At 37.5% G+C, this 27,078-nt stretch overlaps 1 protein-coding gene across 7 annotated transcripts in view; it reads left to right on the top strand.

Annotated features, from left to right (window-relative positions):
* Window positions 1-27,078, top strand: part of lrp1bb (low density lipoprotein receptor-related protein 1Bb) — a 257,657-nt gene that overhangs the window by 85,545 nt on the left and 145,034 nt on the right. For all 7 annotated transcript variants that reach the window (XM_069154744.1, XM_069154740.1, XM_069154738.1 and 4 more), the window contains one exon: window positions 10,353-10,490. In XM_069154744.1, the coding sequence (XP_069010845.1) occupies window positions 10,353-10,490 (138 nt within the window). The remainder of the gene's footprint in view (window positions 1-10,352; window positions 10,491-27,078) is intronic.

Genomic DNA, 27,078 nt, shown 5'->3' with positions numbered 1-27,078 from the left:
AGCGATGTATTTGCATATACGGTATACTCAATATTCAGTTTTTAACCTCCAGCATTCGCAATTTAGACGGTTTTATTTTTTAAACCACACTCATCATGTGGCTCACAACAAATCATATTTTATAGACCAGACCTTTAACCCCTTTGAGCCCTCTATAATTGACTCTTACAATTTTGATGTAGACCCAGACCAAATATTTTTTTCATCATTTGTTGCATCTAATCTCTGTAGTTATTATGATTAATCTCAGTTTAATGACCTATGTGTTTCTATGCCTCCTAATATATTTTCCACTTTTCATCTGAATATAAGAAGTATTCCTAACACCTACAATAAATGTATCCATTATTTATCTTCACTCAAACACACATTTTCTGTTATTGCTTTAACAGAAAGGTCTCGAAAGAAATCTTTTAATTACCTCAATACAATTCAGTCCACTGTGTAAGACAGAATAGATCTGGAGGTGGAGTATCTCTGTTTATTCATGATGACTATGAATGTAAAATTAGGGACGATCTCTCTCTAAAGCCAGATAGGGGTCAGGTGGAGTATGTCTTTGTAGAGCTCTTTGGTGTCTCTAGTGGTAAAAATGTTATTGTTGATGTTGTCTATCGCTCACCTGACTCTAGCATCAAATATTTTAATGAAAGTCTGTCAATTTCTCTTGATTTGGCATATCAAAATGTAATTAAAGTTATTAGTTCTAGTTTTAATGACTGTTTTCCAATTGGTACTTTGACCAAGAAAGATAATCAAGACTTTTCTTAGTCAGCTGTTTTACTGAAACAATTGAGAAAAAATAAACAAAAAAATGTCCAGAAAATATGTCTACTCCTACTCCTCTTATCAATGGTGTTTATGGATATTATATAAATAAATATATTAATTCCATTAGATCTGCAAAAAAGAAATATTTCTGTGAAAAATGTAACACTTGTTCAAAAAAATACCAAAACCACATGGAAGATAATAAATCAGTTGCTGCAAAGGGAAAAGACTACCCCAAAGTTACCCTCTGTCTTTTGTGATGGTGAACATTATCTTAATAATGTATTTGATATAGCTCAAAAATGTTATTATTTTTTTGTTAACATTGGTTATGAATTAGCGAACACAATTCCTGCTTGTCATGGTAATCCACTGGGTTTTATTGCAAGTAATGTTCCTATTATCTCTTCATTCAAGACCCCTCAGATCCAAGAAATAAGTGACATAATTGATTAAATAAAACTGTCTTCAGCTGGTCATGACAATATTTCTGCATTCCTTGTGAAAACGGGTGGAACAGTCAATATTGAAACCATTTCACTATATCTTTCTCTGTCTTTGAAAACAGGCATTTTACCGGAGGATTTAAAAGTTGCCAAAGTTATTGCACTGTTTAAAGAAGATGATCGATTTAGTTTTAATGAATATAGACCCATATCTATCTTGCCATGTTTTTCAAAAATATTATAACAAATTATATACAAAAGGATTCTTTTTCATCTAGATTCCAATTCAATTCTTTATAAATACCAGTGTGGTTTCCAGAAAAATCACTCTACTTACATAGCCCTGGTTCACCTGATTGACAAATTTACCTCTACTTGATACAAATTAATTTGCCTGCACTATTTTTCTTTACTTTGACTTTTGATACTGTTAACCATTATATTCTACTGGAAAAACTGCACAAATATAGTTTTCATGATACGTCATTACAAATGGTTAAACAATTATGTCACCAACAGAAGACAGTTTGTTTGCATAAAGGGTTGCTATTCTATTCTGTCGTTATTTGTTTCCATTATTTTTGTGTAGCGGTATTATTTCTGCATGCAAACTTTGTATCTTCTATAACTGTAAATGTTTAACATTATCGGGTGGAGGCTTCAAATAAGCCCACTGTTTTTTTTTGCATCTCCCTGCCCTCCACTGAATTTTTTTATTTAGTAAAATCGTGTGTATTTTTAATTTGTTCAAAATAAATCAAATCCAAATCAAATCAAATGGTCTTGTGGGAATATATTGTATGGGATCAATATTAAAAAAATGGCTAGATCTAATCATACTCATAACATGTTGCCATATTGTGTCCATATTATTTTGTTTACAGTTAGCTGAATGTAAAATTCACTAATCCCATTACACGTATTGATCACAGTAGTGCTATGTTATTTCATCATTCCTGGAAATGCCTTGTTCACTTTGTGATGTCTTTAAAAAAAAAAAAGTTAAATCTTTGTTTAATTTATTTGTGTATGTGACCTGTTTGGTGTGGAAACTTTGTAGTTTTTGGAAAGCACCTTTGACAGAGTTTGGCAAGTATTTCCACCTGGTATGGAACGCATGACTTAATAGAAGAAAGACCGTGACAGTCCTATCATTGGACAGGAAGTTGGTTTCTTTCACTGTCTGTGTTGGACCTCGATCCTTGGAGGTTGTGGAAAATATTGCCTCTGTCTGTGGGGTCAGACACATACAGCAAAAACAAGGTCTTTTGGCTGAGTACAGCACTTCAAATGCCAAGGATGTAAAGGTCACAGGAAAATAATTATTTTAAAGAGCCCTCCCTGTAAGGACCATTGCGGCTTTTGAAAGGAGAACATAGCGAAAGCTGTATTTTACATCTAGTGAAATGTGCCTATAATCATAGTAGACTCTGCTCTTGTTTACCCCATTAGACTTTATCAGCCTGCATCTCAACCGTTCACATTGTTGCCATGGAAGTGTTTGAGGTCTCCGTGACAGACTTTTGATGGTGCATTCACTTGTGACAGGAAGTGCCACCACACATCTAGAGTTCATCTAGGGACTGTGTGCCTTTGAGATGTGATACAGGCTACTGGTTACAAACAGCCCAAGTAGTGAAATCAAGATGAGATTAGGGAGAAACGGCTCATCAGCAGCACAGTTACATGACAAATGTATCATTCGGTACCATCAGTTTTTGAAGTCAGGCAAATAAATCACAGCGCCCTCATAGTGTAATACAAGCATCCTCAAGCCTAATAATGACTTCACCACATACATGCCAAGGTGAAGCGTTAACTGTTTCCATGGATTTCAGATGCCTGAACTCACACAAAAACACACACAGACAGGAACACAAGCAGATCGAACTGAAATATTCATGCCTTTTGTACTTGATGTTTATTCTTCCACACCAGCGACACATCTTATAAGCCTAGAAATAAATGTTAACAACATTTCACCACTTCTGCAACTTCATCTCTGACAGTTGATTTGTTTGAAGTGCTGGTCCATGGATGCTGTGAAAGTCAGCATGACTGTTGCTACAAGTGTTACTAAGGTAACAAAGCACAATACATGATAATTGTGGTATATTTCAACCTGTCATAAATCCAATACATGAGGCTGGTGTGGCTGTCATGCTGACGAGACACTGATGCCCTGCTTAGACACTCTGATCTGTACAGGTCAGCCCTCCCTCAGGACCGTCTTTTCAATCACGGTTTGACGCTAGTCACATCCTGCCTAGCTTTGGTGGCCTGCCTTTTCTATCACACATGTAAATACATTATAAATACCAATGTCTAAAAAAAAGACAAAAAAAAACCAACAAAAAAACCTTGTGACGGCCAGTGTTTGGTTTGTCCATTCTGGCCTACTGTAGAAACATGGCGGTGCAGCATGGTGCATGCATACACTGTATATATAAGTGGACGTAGCTTCCGGGTCTGAAAATTGAGGCCGATTGCCGAAGTGCCTTAAGTTGCAATACCAACGAGGCTCCATAGACTCCCATTCATCTACTCTCATAAAATTATAAATCAATACAAATTCGCCATGAGTTATTTCGGTTTTGCTCGCTTAAGTCCCTCCTTCTCATACATTTTCTGCCGTTCAATCTGAAAATAATCCCATCATTAATTAGAAAATAAGCCTCAAAAAGGCATGTTTTTGTGGGCATGCCAGTTTGATTGACAGACCAGTGGTGCAGTCAGGTTACAGCTATCGGTGGGCGGGACGCAGTATCGCCGGGTTTACAATCAGATCGAGTCAGATCCACTGCTCGTTCCCCCACAGTTCATCCAAAAACGGAGACTTCTGTCTCTGAACAGCTCTGAACTAGCAAGATGGTGCTGGCCAAAATCCAAACTCGAGGGTTTATAACAATGGGCGACGTCATTGCTGGTTGCCGCTTGGGTGCACTCCAAGAAAGAGGATTAGCTACCTATGTAAATATGAAGGGCTCATTCCTAGGTAATGAAAACATAAACATTCTAACATTGATAAAAAAAAAGAAAAGTTGTAATTATGAAAATTCTACTCCATCTCTGCTACCAAATCCTATACAGTGGACCTGTAAAGTTCATTCAACCAACTGTCTGAAAAAGTGAGAGAAAGGGAGAACAAGCGAGATAATGAGCGAGAAATAGAAAGCGTGCACACGTGAGCGATGAAAAGGGACTTTTATATTGACATGTTATTTATTTAGTGTAATTCTCAGATAAAAGCTCCAACCGGAGCTGAATACACATCACGCATGGATTGTCTGTCTGTTTAAGATGTCATACGCTGTTTATTTTTGTATCTGCTGACCAAGGTTTAATTATCCAACACAACTGCAAATCCTTCTCCCACCTACCATGATAATTACATGCTATTATTATTTCCTCACACAGAGCTTCATTCATTGTAATTAAAAGCCACTGGTCCAACCGGCCTCTGTCATTTCTTCAGTTTTAGGTAGATGAAATAAAATACTCCAGGATGAGAGTGGTGATAAGCACTGCAAGATTATTTATTGTAGTTACAGTGGAATCACAATTGTTTTGTTGACATATATTATTATCTAGTAATTAACAATTCCCAATCTCTGCAACAAAACGTTTCCTTCTCTGTCGGCTATGGAGAGAAGTGGCTGCCTTTTGGGATGGACCTGTTGCCTTTCTGTCTCTCCTTTGTGTCCCTTCTTTTGTTGGATGTAGCTCTTTGTCTGTTTGAATACATATGGTCAGTCATCAAAGTGAAATAGTCCACGGAGTAATCCTCGATTGGATTTAGCTTTTTGAGCTCCCTTAAAAGATAGTATAGCCAAAGGGAAAGTCAGCCTCACATATGTAAACAAAGCAGTGTGTGTGGATGAATATGCAGGGATTAGGTCAGCTGGCAAGTTGCCTCAGATGTAGACCCCTAATGAATTCAGCACAATGGCTGTCCCGTACAGCTCCTTTTTGTGTTTGCTTTTGATCCGACGGAGAGTGTTTGAAATGGTTAATGTAAAAATAATTTTAAAAACCTGCAGGACATCCGCTTTTTAGCCCCAATTTTCTGTATGCTTCTTTGCATGAGCCATTGGTTCCTTGAATCTTTGCAGTGGTGGTGGTCAGTGCAAAATTAGCTCGACCCATTGATCCACAACAGGAAGTTTTATATGAAATATGCCAGATTAAAATAAACCAGAATTATCCTTTAATTACACGTTTGTTTCTACCCAAGCCACCCAATTTACAATAATCATTGCTTGCGTTTTTGTCAGAAAACAACATACAAACATAGCTGTGACAGCTATTTGCTGTCTGTGCTGTTAGATGTTGGCTTTGGTTGAGGTTCACCAAAATGATTTGCACATCATCGAGCTCATGATCGGATTTTTTCGTGTTGCATACACATACTGATGTCATTGTAATTGCAGTATTTACTACCAAACAGTCTAATACTGTTAAAAAAATATTATGGAAACAACATTACTGTTGCCATAGGTCAAGCATTATGCTTATTTGATCATCAACTTTAACTATAAATTAAGAAAATCAAGTCCTTATTTCTAAGGGATATGATGAATCCCTGTACGTACAAGTTCAAGGAGTCTCCCCGGCTGATAGGTTCTCTGTTGTTTTCTTTCAGGAATTCATTATTCCACACAAACTGGCTGTGGCTTAGATTAACACATGATTATCATCATGACCATAGCTTCTGAAATTTCCCTACAAGCCTTTCATTTTATTTTAAATAAAGGTATTAGTTTGAGCCAGCGGGTTCCTCCTCATTCACTCTGAAAGTAGATAGCAATGTGATTTTAAATAAACATGTTCTATAAAATTAAATCTTGCTAGCGACTTCTACAACCCGCAGTGGATGAAAAACTACTCTGCCTAGAAATACATTTAATAAGGTTCAAAATGTAAACGTTGTGATGATAGTGTGGCGAGACGACAGTAAAGAAACTGTCATAAATAGAAAAGGTTCATTTGTTGGAGAGCATGAAGACACTGTACTCACTTAGCATAATCATGTTAGCATTTACACTGTAACCAGCTTAGTGTGCTGACATTAACATTTACAAATACATTAACATACATTAACAAATACAATGTCACAGAGCCGCTCACATGGCTGTAAACTAAACTGAACACACTGACAAAATGATGTATATGAAAAACTAGAACCCCCCCCCCCCCCCCTCCAGCTGATTAAGGTTGTTTTTAACAACAGGGAAAATCATGTCTGGTCATATCTTCTCTATGTGAGTTTACCAAACAAGATAATAGGCAAAGTGTGACTCAGCATTCATCCCTGAAGCTGACCTGCTGGACACCACAAGGGATTTCTTATCATCCACTTGCTGCAAATTATGATTTAACACTGAAGCTCATATTCAGCTCAACGGACCCTTTTTTTCACAGCAGCCGCTTTGTCTTGTCAGAGCAGAAAAGTCGCGGGTGTATTGATGACGGCTACGTCCCACTTCGGGGTGGTCGTGTTGTTGTGGATACTGGCTCACTGTCACGACTTACCGGGACGCTTAGTGGAACTGAGTCATTAATGTTATTAATTTCCTTTGTGTGTGACAAGTGAAAATGTCTGCCATGAAAAAGGTGTATGGCAACACAAATATAAGACCACTTGCAACAGTGCTAGTAATAAATGTGGAGTATTAAAACTCCATTGAAATGTTTTATTTTAATTTATAGTTGTGTTACTATAAAGCAGGAAGTTATAAATACTAATGCAATACTTAAATGTTTCACGGTATAAACATACAAATATAATATTTCATCTTACCAGGGGAACATCTGCCTTCCACTTAAGGTGTTATGATTAAACTGGTATTTCCGTTGCGTTCCCATTTCATCACTGGACATTACACATTTATCAAACCATTACTGGGACTGCACAGTTTTAATCTAAAATGATTTATGATTTATACATCAGAAATTACATATTACAACAGGGACCTGCTACAGTTAATTGATTTTCCAACTCTTTTCATCTGTCCAACTATCTATGTAATCTTATGCAATTCAGAGTTTACGACTACCCAACGCCAACGTAAGCAGCCTTAAAAGAAAACAGCTGTGTGCATCTGTGTGTTGGCAGCGTAGGTTAATACATCCATCGGTCTCCGATCTGACCAGTTAGACACTGAAATGTAGACTATAGTTTTTTTTTTTGTTGAGATTGTCTTGTTTTCTACAAACAGAAACATATTCCTTTAAAATCATTTCAAGAGGATTCAAACAAACAGAACAAAAACAGCTGATTAGACTGTGACATTGGTCAAAGAGTGACAAAGGATTGGTCTAGATTGGATCTGCCAGAGGGTCGCATACTCTAAACGTAATGCTTCTGAGTAAACTGCTGTGATTGGTGGTTTCACTGTCAGTCAACTGGTCCCCAACTGTATCTCTATCAATGACCTTACCACAATGTAACAACCAATCACAGACAGAGCGTTCCTCCCACTGATCCAGTCTAGCACCAGCTGTGACTAAGTTTGTATCAGGAGGAAGGTCACGGGTGTTTATTGTTCAAACACAGGACTTTTATCCAGGAGACCAGTGTTTTTTTTCTCATGTAAGGAAAAAAAAAAAAAAGTTAGTATACTTTTTTTTTTTTTAACTTGTCTAGGTAAGTTATACATAATCCAATTAATTCATGCTAACTATGTCGCAAAAGTTATGTGACATACAGTAGGTAACGTCATTAATGTAGCTATTGTATCCCAATCTTTTTCCGACTTTGATCACAGTGTTGCCCACGTGTTTATTATTGTTGCCATGATGACAAAGGTCTGGTAAGCCTGTCGCTGGTAATGTTTTACTATGTTTTATTGATGATGTCCACTGGTAGGTTCAGTAGATCCCTGCTAGTCCACATATTTAGGACAGATATGTAATGATAACTCAGTTGTCTGATAATAGTCAAACCTGGTGAGAGAACATACTAGTGGTCTTATACTTGGTCTCTAACTTCAACTTTTTTGCCTTTAACTACATGAATTACAGGAATGCAGTTGCGAAATGACATTTCAGTGCAGCACAGGTATAATATTGCATAGATGACGTACTAAAGGTGATCTTATAATGCTAATGGTGTCCAGGGATATGCAATTACTGCTGGATTTTTGTTTGCTTGTTGTTGTTTTTTTATGAGCTAAAACTGAATGTATTCTGTGAGATTCCAGCTTTGGCCGAGCTGTAACTCAGAGCACTATTTTTTTTTAAGGGGATCTTTCCTGGACTGATCAGGCACACACAGTATGCAGGGTATTGGGGTTAAGTGTTATTAGCACACTAGAATGAGAGGCAAAGGAGGGAGAGGCTCCGGTGTAGCTGTCAGAGGATGAGTTACATGACATAGTGTACTGTCCTGTAGATTCGACTTTGAGGGATCATCCAATATAGTAGAGTAGTTTGGGAATTGACACAGGAATTCAGAGCACCTCAACTGTAGAGAGACCATCTGTGCGCCCCTGCATGACAGATCAGAGCCACTGAATATTCATGCACCATCCCTCCCCTTATCACATTAGATTAGAACCCATGTGGCGAGAAAGCAAGGGGAGAGGCTGACAACACGGTTATGTTGTCACAGACCCTCACGGCTGTGTGTTAAAGAGCACATTGCCAAATGGATAGTGAATGTTCTGTGACAGTGTCCTTTTTTCTGAAATATTTAAAGTTGTTCTGTGTATTTTAAAACCTATGCCGTTAACTCTTTACTTTTAATAGTATAAAAACCTTTGATAAGTGACTTATATGATACATAGTTATAAGCTGGTGAAATTGTAAGTGTCCGTTACTGTGCAATATTTGTCAGTGATTACTTTACTTCTGTATGAAATGTTTGAAGAGGATTTTCTTTTTCACCTTTTTAGTTTTTTATGAAATGATTCCTTATACAAGTGTGTCAATTCATTATAAAAGCCTTTTCAGGACAGCTGGCAATATTTTTAAAATTAAGTCCTTGGTACAGAGTAATTATAATTTAAAAAGCAAGCTACTTCTCTGTCATATGTATTCTCTTATATACTGGAGGTATATTGGTTCACAAACAGATGAAGCTGCCAGTTTACTCATGTATGAAATACAAACTTTCAAAGACAAGGTCACTTACGGTACATTTGACTTACCTAAATGTGTCGTAAAAATAGTGTGAATCATTAGTGCTTGAAACCAACACATATTTATTAAAGAAGAAGATCTCCTCCCACCATTTTGAGGCAATAAAATGCTTGGGAGGAGAAACTAATATGAGTCATTATTGTGCCAAGACAGACATACACCTATTTGTCCATGTCTCCCTTCTGTAATTCTGCATTGGATGACAACACTTTTTGTAATAGCCACATTATTCGGGTATCCCGTATCTTACAAAGTAGAAGTGGATGCTGTGGATAAGTAATTGTCCAGTCAAGACGGTCCAAGTGTGCTGGGATGTGAGTTCTGAGGGTTGGGAGAACTCTGGGGGATTGTTACGGATCTCATCACATGGGTGATAAATCTTCCCATTAAGTGCTGGCAGCGGCACATTGGTAATTGATATCAATGTAGTTAAGGTGGAGATGTGACACATTTACAATGCTAGTGTACTGGTCAGCTGTGTTTTATGTGGTCTCGTGGCTGCCACATGAATGAGGGTCACCTATGTGCCTCATGAATCCTTAAACAGCTGCTCTCCGCTGTTTGCCTGGCTGGCAGGGAGAGTCGAGCACTTTGTTATAGGACTTCACGGCTGCGGTGCGGCTGCAAGGCAGTGTGGCGAACATCTGTTGTGTGTAAGGAACAATGCTATGAAGTATAAATACATTTGCATATGCATAGGTTCCTCCTCCTTCTCGTATACAAAAAGGGTCTTGAAGTATCAGCATTTTCAGAGGACACTCCAAAAATTGTTTATATCTTGGATAAAATGTGTTTACCTGCCACAAAATACAAATGATAATGACAATAAAATATGCAGATTATGTCATGTATTCTTTCCGACTCCCATTTTAAGTGCCTCTCTATATGCTGAAAACACATTGTGGAAGCTGATATGGCTTTTGCAGCAAACATGAATTATTAATGTTAAGATAAATGCAGATGTTTGATGCTGTCTTTGTTTCTCTGCTTTAGGTGCACAGGAGGTGGTGATCAGATGTCCCCTCAATCACATACAGTGTATTGGGACAAAAAAATGTATTCACTTCAACAAACTCTGCAATGGGGCTAAAGATTGTGAGGATGGGTATGACGAAGGAGTTCACTGTCGAGGTAAGAGTTAACAATGTTTTCACATCCTGATTCTTCTTGCCTTGGGTTCAGAAAACATAAATTAATAAGTATTCTCATTATCATGGTAATTAATCAGATCAGGCTTTATCTTATTTGGATTATTAAGATAGTAAAATTCATTAAATCAGTATTGAATTTGTGAAATATTTAGCTGCGGAAAATGTTTAACTTTTATTTCTTATTAATGGGATTTGAATTGGAAGTTTATTATTCCAAATTTAAATCAAGTCACTTTTCCTTCTTAATATGATGTAAAGGATAATTTCTACATTGAAACAAATATATAAAAACATTTTTAACCTTTTCTTTGTTTAACCTAATGTAAACTGCATTATGATTGACAATGAAAATATCAATTGAAAATATGTTGGTTTGCGCTTTTCTGGTTAAACTGGTTGCCAAGGTGACTTCTCCTCATCCTTGCTGTCAGAGCAGGCAAGAGAAACAGCAGGACAGCAGCACCAGGTGTTGTGTTGTACACAAGTTTTCTGTTGTCACTCGCTTTCTTTGCAACTACACCAAGCTGCTATGGACACCTGGCTTCTGTGATAAGCCAGTGTGTGCTTCGTGATTGCTGCAGTCTTAGCACAACAGTGGCTCCAGTCTGGCACAACCCACAACCTTTTCTGACCTGTTAAGACAGTTAAAGTCATGCTGGGCTTTGTGTCTGTGTGATAGCTGGGTGAGAAGAAGTCATAGTCTGTGACTCGGGGCTGTGAAGACTCAGAAAGAAAGCTTGTTTTGTTGCACAGAGCAGAAAACTCTCTGTGCATACACTATACAGAGTGTCCCTTTTGGCTTCAAAATTTACGATGTTTATAGATCACCTAAAAATGGATACACCTACTCTATAATTAAGTGTTTACAAAACCTACCTTAGGGCTGCATGGAGGCCTGGGATTCAGAGAAACTGGAATGCAACTGCACCAGCATGAGTTTGATTCCCTGTTCTATTTCCTAAATGTACTGAATTGTTTCTGAACTGCACAATAATGTTTAGAGATAATACCTTAAGGTCTGTTTCTCTGACTAAACAGCAAAGAAGGGAAAGGGGTCTGCAAACCTGGTTCAAATGCTGTGTTCAAGTCATGTCAGATTTAATGAAAATGCAAAATGCCACCTGGGAGAGATGCTCAAGTCAGCACTGGAAGAACACGCAGGCACTATTTTTGCAGGCTCAGTATCTCCTAGTCCTTGGGCTTTGCTGCTAAAGTGTGTCAACACAGGCAGAAAAATGGCAGTTAATTCATCGATGCTGGAAGGACAAGGTGATAAAAATCTATCAGCTGCGATATCAGCGATGACATTTAACTATATGTTCAAGGGAAGGAGTCCTTCACACTACAGCAGGGATAAATACCCATCATGATAATACATGCATACCTCTTGAAACTTGTTAATTATTCCCCAAAAAACAATTATACATCATTCTAATATACATCTATAATTTGATTAGCATATGATAGCATTAGGGCTCACCTTGCTGTGAATGTTAATGACTCACTTCATTGACCAGAATCTCCCAAAATATAAGCGAAAATATGGAGTCAGAAAGTTCTTTCTGTTCTTTCTCCTGTTTGAGTAGGATGTGTGCTTGGTTTTTCTTTTCTGTATTTGGAGGAAAAAAAACAGCACAAAGACTTCCTGCAATCTCATTCAAAAGTTAAAAAAAATTAACTTGAGAGACAGGTAAAACTGACAGAGAAGAAAAGATAGAGAAATATAAAAAAGGCTTTCATTGGACAACACTTCAAGCTTTTTAAATTCAAGAGAAACATAAAATAGCATTTTCAAACAATGAAAATTATAATCAGACAATTTGGTAAATTATTCTGTTCATCAGAAATACAATTCACACATCTCATTGGTATTTAGAAATATTTTAGTATTCTTACTTGAATAAATGAGCTATTTGATACCTTTTTCAGGTTGTTTTTTTTCATCTTTTCAAGTTTTGTAGAATGCAAAAAGGGCTTGTGTGTAACTTTGTGTAATACACAAGCCTAAAGTGTTTGTACGGGCCATTGTTTCAAAACCTCCTACCTCCACTTAAAAATATAATTTTTCACTATAGTTTAGAATGCAGGATAACTGAAGGATAAAGTCACAGTTACACCCGAAGGCATGTGCTTAATTTGGATGTACTGCTTTGCATTTAAATTTTTTTGCACAATGTGTCAGGGTTAGAATGTCAGGTATTTTAAAGCCCACAACCAGGAGATATTCTGCATATTTCACATTTTATTATTTATCTAACATTAACCACAACTTTGTGTTGTGCTGCTTTTTACCATTAACATCAATTGTGTCTAACTTAGGACACAAAATCGAGAGTGTAAACTTTGTACACGTTATCTTCCTGCAGCCTTCAATCAAGGTGCACTGTAAAGCATTGTAATAAATCATAAATACATCATACACCTACATACCTGTAAAATGTGTTCTTACTTGTCATTTCTATTTAAGAAGTACAAAGGGTCACTCTTGACCAGGTATGTGACAATCATAGTTGTAGAGCTGCAGGAGCGTACTGGAGCAATGCTCTGCCACTGTTCTTTCTCTGAGTGAGAAAATGACACGTTTTCAGTTCTCTTAATGTGCTCCCGTTTGCTCTTTTAAAGTTACTGTATTATGCTGTCAATACAAACTTAAACACCTCCTCTATCTGTTTCCAATTAAGAGCCCTGTTGCGTTGCAGAAACCTTTAATTTCTTAAACATTTTTTTTATTGTGAAACATTTGAAAGTGTTGTGACTTAAATTAGACTACAAGACTTTAGATGAGTAATCCAGAACAACTATTAAAAATAACAGGGTTACATTGATGATTGAGCAGCACCTGGAACACAGTTGTAGTGCAGCACAACATTTTCTTCCATATCAGAGTGTTTTGATGACAACATCAACGAATGAAGATGAAGGAATTTGATTTTATGCTGTTGATGAAAGGGATTTTATATTAGCAGAACCAGAGCATGACAATGACAAAGCCATTCAAATTTGCACACTCAAAATACATTAACTAGGCAGTCATAAGAGGAGTTAGGACTGCTGATGACGATTATATGCTGATCTCATATAACTACCTCAACTGCAGAAGATCTCACAAGTACGCACGCTCATGGAAAACATTCCCTGCGTGCCGAGTCGCATACTATTTCTGTTTACTTTTAGTATGGACTACAGCGTCCCTTAAAAAGTACCTGCTGTTGCATGTAGTATGTGTACAATAGGGACATACTACTTCATCATAAAAATGCATCTTGAACTTTGACCCACTTTGTCGTATCCTTCTTCTTCTAAACAACCCATATATTCAAGGGTTAATTAACCTTACGACAGGGCTTCATAGACCTTATGAAATTTGACCATTCAATTCACTCATTTTTTCACAAAATATTGGACTTATCTTCTAGTCTTTTACATCTCTTCTGTGGGTCCAACTGTTATAACTTTGTTAACTATACAACTCTTTATTTTCTTTATGATGGCATACCATACATTCCTTCTCATTGAATAGGTAACATCACCTCTGTGCTCTAAATTCCTAAAAAATACATGTGTGTCTGATGCACCGTCTAAAAATGTCTGATCGGAATACTTACACTTCCCCTCTTAATACAACACTGCAGTCAGCTGCCTTTAAAACTTCCTAGCCTAAAGCGGTAAAATGAGTTATTAGTTATCAGTGAATAAATCAATGTTGTATAAAATAGGAATCTGTTAATTGAATAATTAATCTATCATTTATTTCTGCAACTTTTTTTACTTCATGTTAAACACAAGACATTATGATCTGATTATGTATGTTGCCATCCTTCTGCTTAAGTTCAGCCAGGGACACATACTGTGCAGGATGCTAAGTCCCACATGGACAGACCAAACTCATTGGGTAGCAGGAGAAATTGAGGTCACCAAAGAGAAGTTTTAGGCAACCAGCTGGGTCTCTTAAAACTTTTTTTCCCTCCCTTTCCTGCCCACCTCTTATGAATATACATGCTGAACATCCCGAGAGACCTTGATATGAAGGTGCCCAGATGGAAAACCACCAAACTCTTTGTGCTCACCTTCAGGAAACTTGCTCATTCTTAATCGCATGCCCCTGGCTGTGCCGTGGGATCTCTGAAGTCTCTGCTGCTTGCAAGGAGGAAGACAAATGTCAGTCCTAAATAAATATAATTCAGCTTCAGGCCTCATATGTTATCTTTAGAGCAATCCCAGGAAGTGAACATTAACAAATTCCTTTTGCATTAACATTGGTTACTCTTGCACCAAATATTGTTCCATATTAAAGTGCTCTTATCAGTCGTAATCCAGAAGACTTACAGTTCTCCTATATTGTGGAATAATTCTGGTTAATATCAAAACATATTTTTTTACATCAATGAATGAAAGTATCAGTATTTGTTTTTGGGAAGAAACTGTGATGACAAAGTAATTCAACAGAAATATTGTTCAGTTTTAAGCTCTTGGGCTTGTGTCTTTCACTTGTGAATCTTGCTTAAGACTCTGTCATGATGGCACATTTACAGCAGTTTCATCAAAGATCATTGATAGATTAATGCAAGCTCAGTGCTGTCACATTGGTGTCTCAAATTTAATCTCATCAACTCAGCTATGTATAGTGTGGGAAGTTACATAACTAAACAATAAAATCCAGTGATCTCCTTTTTTTTTTACACTTCATTTACTGTTCATTTCCTCAGTTATTTGATTATATTCTAAATTATTTTATGAGAAATGTCTTACATTTTAAAATAAAGTTTTGGCATTTTATAAAATTTAGATCCTAAATTGAACTTTTCTGTGCATATTGTGTCATTGCAAAAAGTGAATATGGAATTTATTTGTGTTCAGACATATCATCAGCATGATATTTCCTCAGCCGGATACAGGTGATTGAAAATAATCATACCGTAGGCTCAGTTTTCATGGCTGTATGAATTCTGGCACAAACAAAGCTATGAGATTGGTTGCAATACAGTGCTTTGCCCATTCAAATTGTATTTGTGTGCCCTTCTCAGTGCACATGATTAAAGTGCAATTAACTGGGAGTTGCATGTAAATTGTAGTGCAGCACTTTCCAACCTGTAATTGCATGTAAATACAGGTTACTCATCGGTTATAGTAAGAAATAACATATAAAAATTACAACTCTTACTGCATTTGATGTGCACAATCTCTAATGTGCGAGCATTTTTTTTTTGTATATGCTTGACCAAAAATATCTAATGTAATTCAATTTCAAACACTATGAGATAAAAAAAAAAATTCTTAAGCTTTCTTATTTTTCATTGACATAACAATGAGAAGCCTTAAGCATTTTATTTATTAATTTCAAATTGCCAATAATACTATTGGGATATCGTCTATATCTGTTCTTATTCTAAAGTGATACACAGTTAATTGTTTTTCTTCTGGTAGTTATTTTCCCCTTTGATCAAATCAAACCAGTTGTGAGAGAATGATTCATTCAAATAACTGATGCAGTGCCTGATTAAAATACCTTGTTTGCCAGTATGATTGTCTGGCTTTTGGTATCGCTGTGTAGCTTTCTTGAGAACAGTTTGCTGTGGACGTGGGTGAAGACGCACTTAACTACGCCAGCTGCCATGCTGATGTTCTCTGGAACTGTTGCTAAGTTAATTAATATTAAATGTGTCGTAGGTCCAAATCGCACTAAATGTTACAATGCACATCCTGTGGTCCCCTGCGATACCCTCACTTAGTTTGAAGCAGAAAGGATGAATGGTTGTCGAGATATGCAAGCGACAAACAAACATACATACATTCCTCGATTTCAGTATTTTGTAGAATTGGATGAGCAGTTACATGTAAATGTAAACGGTGTCTGCTAATTTGAGAATCACATGCAGGTTGCATCATCTTTCACCTCTGCTGACATTTAGACAACACTAATTAGTACTCTGGTACATTTGTTCTGGACTTAGCTCGAACCCACACCATTACATTAATCACGAACAACCTTATATAATAAGAGCTCATGAATTCTTGACATTTACTGCAGAATCAGCTCATTTCTTAATGTTTAAGTATAAAGATGAAAAAAAAAGTACTAACACAGAACACAGATCTATTTTATGTTGTAATATCCAAAACAGCACCTGATAGATATAACTCATGGTTTGTTAACATTTCAGTCTCAAGAGTGCGGCCTATGAAGCTAGTCCAGACAGCTCCGAGAAAATCACACAATATACATACTTTATACACATATCTACACCTCTACTCTATTATATTATGGTGCTCTGTTTAATCTGCCATGCATGTGCTGACTCTCTCGTTGCCAATCAAAGAGCTTCTTTATTGCTCACAATACAACCATAGCTGTCTTAGTTATTGCTGCTGCTCACTATTCTATTTCATCCCTGCATGAGCTCTGATTCTTAGGTTTTCCCCCAGTAGGGAAGTTCGTTGCTCCCTGATCTCTCTCTTTGTGTTAAGCTTTAAAATATGTTCTCGTGTGGAAAGGAGAATCGATGTTCAACTGCTCATTTAAGGAAATAGCTTAACTCAATGCTTTTTGGCATGTGGATTCGACACGGTCAAGAAGATCCGCTGAAGCTCAAACCAAGCATCAGAATGTGTAAGAAAGGTGATTTAAGTGTCTTTCAATGTGGTCTTGTTGGTGCCACACCAGCAGATTTAAGTGTTTCAGATACTGTTGCTCCACTGGGATTTTCACACACAACCATCGGTAGAGTTTACAGAGAATGGTCCAGAAAAGAACAAAAACAACATTCGGTTATCTGAGATCCTCTGGCCAAAAATACCTTGTTGATGGCAGGGGTTAGAGAAGAATGGCCAGACTTGTTGCAGCTAATAGAAAGTCATTGTTAACTGAAGTAATCACTCATTGGAACCAAAGTATGAGGAAGAGCATTTCTCAATACGAAACACCTTGAACGTTGAAGCAGATAGGCTACGGCAGCAGGAGACCACACAGGGTGCCGCTATTGTCAGATACAAACAGAAAATTGAGCTTACAGTAGGTACAGGTTCACAAAATGTAGACAATGGAAGAATGAAAAAGGGTTTCCTGGTCTGAAAAGTCTCAATTTCTGCTGGAACATTCAGATGGTAGAGTCAGAATTTGGTATAAACAACATGAAAGCATGGATCCATCCTTCCTTGTATCATCAATTCATGCGGGTGTTGGTAATGTCATAGCAAAATGACAGATTTTAGGCCCCCCTAATACCAACAGAGCATAAATGCCACAACCTACCAGAGTGTTGTTGCTGACCATGTCCATCTCTTTATGACCACAGTGTACTGGTCTTCTAATGGCTACTTTCAGCTGGATAACACTGTCAAAAACCTCATATCATCTCAGACTGATTTCTTGAACATGACAATGAGCACCATTGAGATGTGATTGAATGGGAGATTCGTGTAGGTGCTGCCAACCAATCTGCCGCAGCCACATTATGCTGTCATGTCGATTTTGGACCACAATCCCTGAGACATGTTTCCAGTACCTTGTTGAGCAGGGGTGTCAAACATACGGCCCGTGGGCCAAATCCGGCCCGCCAGGATGACTTTGCTAAGTGTGAAAATTACAGAAAGACATAAATTGCATTTTTATGAGAATATGGAGGTTTATGGGTACAAACATTTTTGTACGTTTTTTTTAATCGATCCAGTAATTGCTTCAAAAACAGCGTACATGCGACGTCTGCTCCGGAGGCAGCAGCGCTCGCTGCTCGCTTTGTGACGCGTTTGACGTCAAACGCGTCACAAAGCGAGGGAATCTGCAGAGGAGAGCCGGGGCAGATAAACAGTCGGCTGATGTCTGAGTTTTTGGTCTTTATGTTTCCAGTTTATTGTAGAAAGACCTTAAAATAGGGTTTATCATCCAAAAACCTTCACCAATGATTTCGTTATGTATGCGTTATTATGCTATGATTTTATTGGTCTGGCCCACTTGAGATCAAAGTGGGCAGTATGTGGCCCCTTAACTAAAATGAGTTTGACACCCCTGTTGTTGAGTCTATGCCACATAAAATTAAGGTAGTTCTGAAGGCAAAAGGGGGCCCAACCCCGTACTAGCAAGGTGTACCTAATAAAATGGCCAGTGAGTGTATTATGTAATGTATAATTTTTGACTTGTCAAAAATTGTCAAAATGTGTGGATTGTAAACCTCAGCCCTACTGTTAAAATTAGGTTAGGCATAATCCAATTGCTTTATCAATGAACACATCAACAGCGTAAAAATATCTTTGTAACCCCATCCCTAGAATGAAAATGGCGATTTCCAAAACCCACTGTTTTAATTATGACTGTTTATATAACTAGTTTACACTGGTGACTGTCAATATCACCCACCATAGCTGTGCATAATTGTGTCAGCAAACTGACTCAGCTGTATCTAATTATAATTCATTTTGAGAGTTGGCGAAACAACAAAACAGAAACTCTTGGCCGCTTTCAGGCTAGTTTGTTCTGTGCATGCTCGTGTCCGTAATATTTACAATCACCAAAGATGGTTATGTGGAACCAGAACCAGAATTCTGTATCATTTTTTATGTTTGGTGAAAATCACAAATTGGGCTTTGTGTTTTGTAAATGGTTTAACTAGCAGATACCTAAACAGATGTTGTAAAAGATAGCAGGTGAACAGATTCTTTGGAATCTGTTAGTGATGTTGTTCAGCATATCATGTCATTAATTTAACATTATCTACAGCACACACTGCAGCTTGAGAAGGCTATAGACACATAGAGAGAGCACAGCCAAATAAAGTAATGAGCTGTGAGTACAGGAAACACAACCAAATTCATAAAATTGCTGCTGATACTGAAACTTCTGCCAAATACTGAAATACAGAAAAACTCAATTAAATACAGAAGCATGTTGCGAATACAAAAACAAGCTACACATTTCAAAACATAGCCAAATACAGAAAATCTGCAAACAGCACAGAACTCAATGGAAATTATCCTAAGGGGCACTAAACAGGAATGGACATCGCTCGCACACAGTTGTTGTTGGCATGCTGAGCAACAATCCATCAATGATGTTTGGTAAATGAGTTAACGTGCAAGTTTTTTATGTGTTTGTTTTTTTGTTCTAACTTTCAACGGGCATATCACTGTAGATATCATCCATTAACCTACTGTTGCCATTTTTATGTCTCTTATCCTTCCAATTAAAATAAATTGTCTCTGATTTAGATATTGCACTATTTTGTTTAAATATTGTTTATGGTCTACCTCAGATTCTGAGCCCTAATCTTGGTTTCTAAGTTAGATAATGTACATCCTGATTAGGGCTGTAGTGCTCTTTGTTGGAGTCCGGGAGGACTGCATCCGTGACACACACAAGAGAACGTACAATGGTGCATGTGAAGTCGTTGCTGTTTCTGAGGTTGTTTAACCGTCTTACGGTGGCAAAGTTGCATACAATAGTCAATAATGTATATTTCCATGACTTTAATTTAAGGAAGTCACCAATATAATCATACTATTTCGAATGGTTGTTCTGGACTAATGATCTAAACTGGAGTTTTAGTCACAACATGTTCTTGCAAATATTTCACACTAAAGCCTTGCTAAGAAATTGAAGCTTTAAAAGTTTAGACACTATGTCCTTGCTTACTTATACATGTTGAAAATTAGATCCATGGCAGACGCATATTGCCTCTGATCTGTGGGGAATCATTTAAATGAATGATAACAGCCAAACATTGTTACAAATTGATTCCTAGAGAGCATGGTTGGTTGTGCTTACTTATGTCATGGGATTTTCAGTGTGATGTGAACCTGTGCCAATCTCACTCAGTCCAACAGAAAAAATTGTCACCAAAAATAATCCTCTGAACAATGCTGAACGTTCCAGTGATGAGATGCATCTGCCTCTCCCAGCGCACTGTGTTGACAGGCTCTCTAATGTATTTGATCCCAAAATATATGGATCAATTTCTGCCTCATAAGGGTAATCTGGACTTTTATGCAGCAATTATGTCTGTGTCATCGAACAACTTGTCAAAGGCAATGTGTTTGCCCTCTACAGAAGAACACACTGATTTAGGTTATTTGGGGATTTGAATTATAGTTGCTTTCAGACTTACACCAGCTGAAAAGTAGCATAGAAAGAACATAATTACTGACATCAAAGCAAACATTGTCTTTGCAGTCTCCTTTGGTAAACACACACCGTAGTCACATTTTCTAATAGTCTATGATTCCGACATTCTGGTGATAAAAATAGTACAGAAAATATTAGTATACATTTTTCAAAATTATTCTTGTGATAATGCCTCCAAAAAATAAACAATGTCAAACATGCATCCTCCCACCCTCCGTTTCTGAACAACATTCAATTATCTCACATGATTAACTTTTCATTACGACAACTCAAACAAACAAACAAACACTTTTCTCCAGGGTGAAGGAGCCTGTGATAAGTGATGCTCTTGTTCCAAAATGACTATCCATGAATACAGCTCAATATTTTTTTTTTTTTTTACTGTTTCTCAGTAGGTTGAAAATGTGCCGCCATCCAGCTTTGCAGACTGAAACGTATTAGCATATTTATTAAATTGTTGCCCCTCTAATGGATGAAACATTTGCAGTAAGTAGTTAAAGTGATAGCTCTCCTCTCTCCTATTTTACACAGCGATGTGCCGGGCTTTTTAGTGTGTAACTTCACCGTGCTGCAGTCACTTTATCAGAGAATATGAGGTTGTAATTTTCTTTAGTGCTCTAGTTCCTGCTTCTGCTTTTGATACAGATGCATCTATCTGATGATTTGAAGGTCAGTTCCAAGGAATTTATCAAAGTATTACTTTCATTAAACTCATTTAATTTCTTAATTCGGTCAGGTTTTGTTTTTGAAAAGTTTAAGCTCCAATTCGTGTGGTAACACTGGTTACGACTGACTGTCAGGCCCCACTACACACTATATAAACAACAGCAGACACTGGCAATCAATATTTTATGCGTCTTACTTTGTTGTTCCACAGTCTGGCAAGATATTGTCACTCATATCATTACTCTCTCTAATATGAGGAAACAATCTGGTATCATCAAATCCTATTACAGCGGATTTTCTTCCTCAGGAGTGGTAAGAATTAAAATTTAATTGTTTGCTGGAAGATTTCGACACCCACACCCATGATGTTTCTTCCAATATTTAAGGGCATGTCAGAAGCCTGGCTGTGCACCAGTTCTCAAATCTCTCAGCAAATTGTGCTTTGAGGGATTAACAACGTTTACTGTCACATTTGAGGCCTAGTTTGAGCTACAGGATTATTATTTTTTTCTAAACTTTCGTGTATATGTGCATGTATCTCTCAATTTCTTGGGAAAAAGTATACCTTCTCCGGACAGATCCATGTCACATCAAAGCTGACATACTTAAGCTTCTCAGATAACTTTCTAAAGACTTGCCAATAAATTGTGTCACTGCAATCGTAGCACATCTTATACAAATGGTATTTCCCTGCTCGCACTTCTTGAATGTTTGAACCCCAGAGAATATATGACCCAATTTCACTGTTGTGGAATCAATCATGGCACTCTTGCCACCCAGAGGGAAGTAACTATAGCTACATACTTGGAAATGGGTAAAGGTTCTAATTTATGCTTGAAAAGTCATTAAAAGGTCCTAGAGCCAATCATTGGTGCACCTTTTGTGTTGGGACTGCATCTTAATTTGCTCCCACATCAAATGCAGGCCTTGATTGGAATTGTGGAGAAAGGCTGGCTACTCGCAGACAAAGGCCATGGCTGTCCCTGAAGGGAAGCCATAATTAGGCCAGATGGGGCAATCCGAATGTTAGCCTTGGATTAGTCGTTTCCCGTCTTTGGTAAGACTTCTTGTGTTAGTACTGGCAAAAGAACAGTGCCACACTCACCATTCATAGTCTGCCATCTGTGTGGCTGAATGCGGTCGGTCTTAGAAACGTCTGCTCGAGTGATCTGCTAGACAGTTGCATGACTTTTTGTTTGAGATGTTGTGGAGTTTTTTATGTCCCAAATCGGCAAATATCCAGCACAAAACTGCAGTTTTTCTATTACATAAAAAGGAATGTCATAAAATGACATGTTTTGAAATTACAGTGAAAGAAATTCTCCTCACTTTGTGAGGAAATTAATAAACTATGTTGGTACTGCAGCTATTTTTCAAAAGACAATAAAGGATTTTGGATGCATTTGTAGAAACAACAAAGAAAGGCCTATTTGAACTGGATTTCCCTCTCTAGAAGAGGTGGGGTGAGGTGACATAACCTATATTGATCGGCATTTTTAACACAGTTGCATGTAGATCTGTTCCATAATATGTTGTTCCGCAAAGTCACTGATGTTCTTCAAAATCCCATCGGGTGATTTGCTTCATTGGGGTAGATGGTCAAGATATCTGATGCGAGCCAAACCTCTCACTTTATCGTTAAATCACTTTAATATCGAAAAAAAACTACATGAAAATACTCGTAAAAGACATTAAGACCTCAGTAACCTCAGTGGTCAGACCGGCAGTGGGTACTTGGTCATTTGGTGGAAAATCCCTTGGCTGCTGTTGATTGATGGTTGAGATGCAGTATTGCCAGCATTGTCAACCTCTGTGTTGCTGTACTGACCAGTATCTACATGAAAGCTCTTTATAGCCCACATTGATACAAAATGTGTTTTGTGTTGGAGACCTTTAGACGTTTTGTTACGAGACATTATTTTTGCTATTTTGTTACTTTGTTGCAGATTGTCAAAACTACTAGCAATGGGTTATCCTCTATCCTTTATATGTTACACTAGACTTTAAATGACTAGTGTAGTATGACGAATTTGATTTAATAGTTTGCACACAAGATTTTTGGCATCTAATGGAACAAAATTACTTAATGTGCATAATCACTGCAACGACCGGCATGATTGTTCAAATGATGTGATTACATACTGTTTGCTGCAATTGTTCAGTGTCTTCGCTCTAAAATTGTCTAGTCACCCTCCCGCTTATCGAAAATGGACCTTGTGGTTTTTGCTAATTTAAGTACATGCTCCACTAGAGACATATTGACATTACAATTTCCAGATTACTGATTCAATTTGAGGGAATCATACATTTTCCCAAACCCATAACAAAAATGCTCAACATTTATTTTTTTTCACACATCTTTACCAACCCTCCTTTTTTGTTTGTTTTTACCAAACATAATGTGAACACAGATGGAATTAATTTCACACAATTGGTCGAATCATTCTGTTCTGATTATAGATAATTAGACTGCAGTAGACTACAAATTAAACTGAGCCTGCTGTTCTGGATGCATATGCATCTGTGTTTCAGACTGAGTAACATTTGACCATATATTTTAGTAATTTAAAGATTTTATGAAAGTTTTTTTTCACAAAGTGAAAATAGAGTTGATGTGTGGCTTATATTATATCTGTTTGTTCTGCACCGCACAGATATTTCTGCTTCTGCTGTCAGTCATGATACTTTTTAAGATAACAGATTAAGTAATGGATGCCATTTCTCACATCATCTTTGCTCTTACAATTCACATTCTTTGGAAAAGAGAGATCCCAGGAAATGAAAAGCTTTTGCATGTTTCTTCTTCCATATACAGCATATTTGCAGACCATAGTATCAAGGCTACTACATGCACTTTACTATTGACTCATGTTCTCAGAGGTAGCGCTGCACAGCTCCAGATATGTGAAAAGCATCTAGAAGGCTTAGTGGTAGATACAGAATCCCAGCAGCCCTCTGTGTTTGCCAAGAGGGAAAGCTGATCATCTGCCGTCTTTGAGCAGATATATGGATAAGCTTTGAATATCTTCATCCCGGTATGTAGTCATTTTGCATACTCCCTCACAACAGGGAAGCATGCAAGTTAGCATACTATGGGATGAATAGTAATACACGGAGCACATGGGGTCCACACACAAGCTTAACAATGAGTAAACAGAGATGCATGCAGTGACAGTTTTTGACACCAAAATACTTTAACCAGCCAACATTAGAAACACTTGATTTTTATTTGAATTATTATGCATATTTTTAAATACTATTTACTTGAGGAAATTGTGAAAAAAAATATGTTTTCTGCAGAGCATACACATGTAAACACATTATTTGAATTGAAACGGTAATACAATTTTATTCTCGAACGTATATTGTACATCACTATTACATAGCCTGGAGAATCGCTGTCCGTCTTCTGGTCTATTTGAGAATTCAAGCATAAATAGCCTGCTGAGTTCTTTAGTTAGCAGAGGGACTACAGTTTCTGAAAGCAGCTCCTTTCAGGCCCCAACTACAGAGACATCATAACGAGCTTCTGGCCTTGAAGCTGTTTCACACAAAGCTATTGTTTTTCTTTGATTTCATTGACATACAGTGTATTCAAACTGTGTGGAAGTGAGAAGGGGCAGTCGAAGTCTGTTTATACTGAGCCATTAAAATGCTAATATTTGAGAAAGATAGCAGCCAATGACAATGTATCCATCCAAGCAGACAAAATTTACTGGCATGTGGCTTTTTATAGGTGTGTGTAATTCTGCCTGTGCTTTTTTTCCCAGCAGTTGTATTGAATCGTATCATCATTTAACTGTACAGATTTACATTGCTTCACTTTGCCAGGATTGCCCCTTTGTAGTCCTTCCCAATATACCCAGTACAATTTGACTCAATACTACCCCAAAATAACCACAGCACATCTTCATCCTGAGGAATTACTCGACTACACGACTGCTTGGCTTTCCTGCGAGCTGCTCATATTCAAAGTAAAGTTTGAATGCCGCATCAGACTGTGATCTATGTTAAATTTAGCTCATACTTAAACTAGCCTATAGCATGTAGTTTTCTTGTGAATGAAGTGATGTTACGTGGATTACGTCTTGAAACCACTTTTCTGCTGTGACCGTCAATGTGCCGTTCATGACTCGTAACTTTTACTGTTGGAGTTTATTAAGAAACAGACTTTAAAAACATTCAGTCATCCTGATGACAGACACTCAGACAATATGACCAAGGTTGAAAAATGATATTATTATGCTTATCATTCGGACCAGGTTTCTGTATGAAGAGGGTATGCTCAGACAGATTTGCAGTATTCTGATGTCAAGCTAATCGTTTTCTATGTTATTTTGATCTCAACACATTCCACTATGTAATGAATAAAGATTTTCAACTGGAATATTTCATTCATTGAGATCTAGGATGTGTGTTTAAGTGTTCCCTTTATTTTTTTTTGAGCAGTGTATATCTGGCGCTTGCTACTTTACTACACATTTGTGTCGAACAGAAAGGGGAAATCCTTGTTTTTGACTGTTTCACACATTTAAAATGAAAACAGCTCTACAGAGCGAGGAGCTGCTGACAAATCATGATAAGGACTGCAAAGGCACTCGTCAGCAGCCAAACTACGAAAGGGGCATACTTATCGTGCACTCATTTTGTTATAGACTCACATGAACACAAATAAAGTGCACACAAGATGATTTAGCCCAGGTGTAATTAGGAGTGCAAACGTCTGAATCCATGAGGCTTGTGCATCTTCCCACTAGAAAAGACTTCAAAAATACCTGTGGCTATGATATCATAGTCTATTACAGGGCTGCTGCTTATAATTATTGATAAGACTAGGTAAGGCAGTTACAGGCACTTAATGGCAACCGAATACCATATCAGTTTGATTTTTTTTTTCAACAGGCTTGATCAAAGAAACCTTCTTTGCAGATGTTATTTACTGTGATAAGCTATAACTTCCGTATGAGAAATTATTCATTACTTTATCAAAACAAAATTTGAGTTTGGTAGTATATCTGGTGCTGAAAAACCTATTGGCCATTTAAAATTAGTTGCATAAGAACAAAATACAGAGATAGATCTCAAGTGTGACAGGAACAAACTTTAACATGGGAGGACAGTCTCTTGTAGGCAATAATGATAACATGTTGAAACTGGTAGGACCTTGCTAATCTTTCTGACTTGTTGATTTGAAAACCCACTTTCCAATGTAGACGTTACCTTTTTTCCCAAAAGATAATTAAAGGTCAGTATGTCTGTTTTTGTGGGCGCTGGTCTGGCACTACTGTGATTTGGCTATGGGCATTACCAGAGATTGCACATACAATTTTGTGTCAAAATCAAAATTGTCAACAGACACCCTTGAAATGCTTCAGAAAGTCCTCAGCATTGAAGCAGTGAGCCAGGCGAGGTTTTTTTTGACTGACGTTCGCGTTCCAAGAAAGACAGAACGTAACTGTCCAAATTCAGAAAAGGAACATTATGTCAGGAGCGCAACAAGGTGTGTTTTCTTTGACATTTGATGGGATGTGCATCGTTAATCCGTCCCCCAGGGTCAGACTGTTAACACTGAGTTCAACTGTGACGGAGGGAAAACATTCGGTGCAAACGACCTGAACTTTGGTGCGGTGTTACTTGGGTTTTCTAACACGCCCACTCGCACTGCATTAAAAACAAATCGTATCTACCGCTCCTACTCATAGCATTTGACTTCTTTCTGCTCTCCTAAAATTTATCGCAAACTTTGATGTGTTCTCTCTGCTTAAGTTTTAGTTCTGTGGCAAAATCGCAG

Source organism: Embiotoca jacksoni, unplaced genomic scaffold (genome assembly GCF_022577435.1).
Source record: "Embiotoca jacksoni isolate LCO1_2020_lvr unplaced genomic scaffold, fEmbJac1.0.p SCAF_2, whole genome shotgun sequence".
NCBI classification, from domain to species: Eukaryota; Metazoa; Chordata; class Actinopteri; family Embiotocidae; genus Embiotoca; species Embiotoca jacksoni.
The sequence above is the reverse complement of the archived record's forward strand: the minus strand, read 5'-3'. Positions and strand labels throughout refer to the sequence as shown.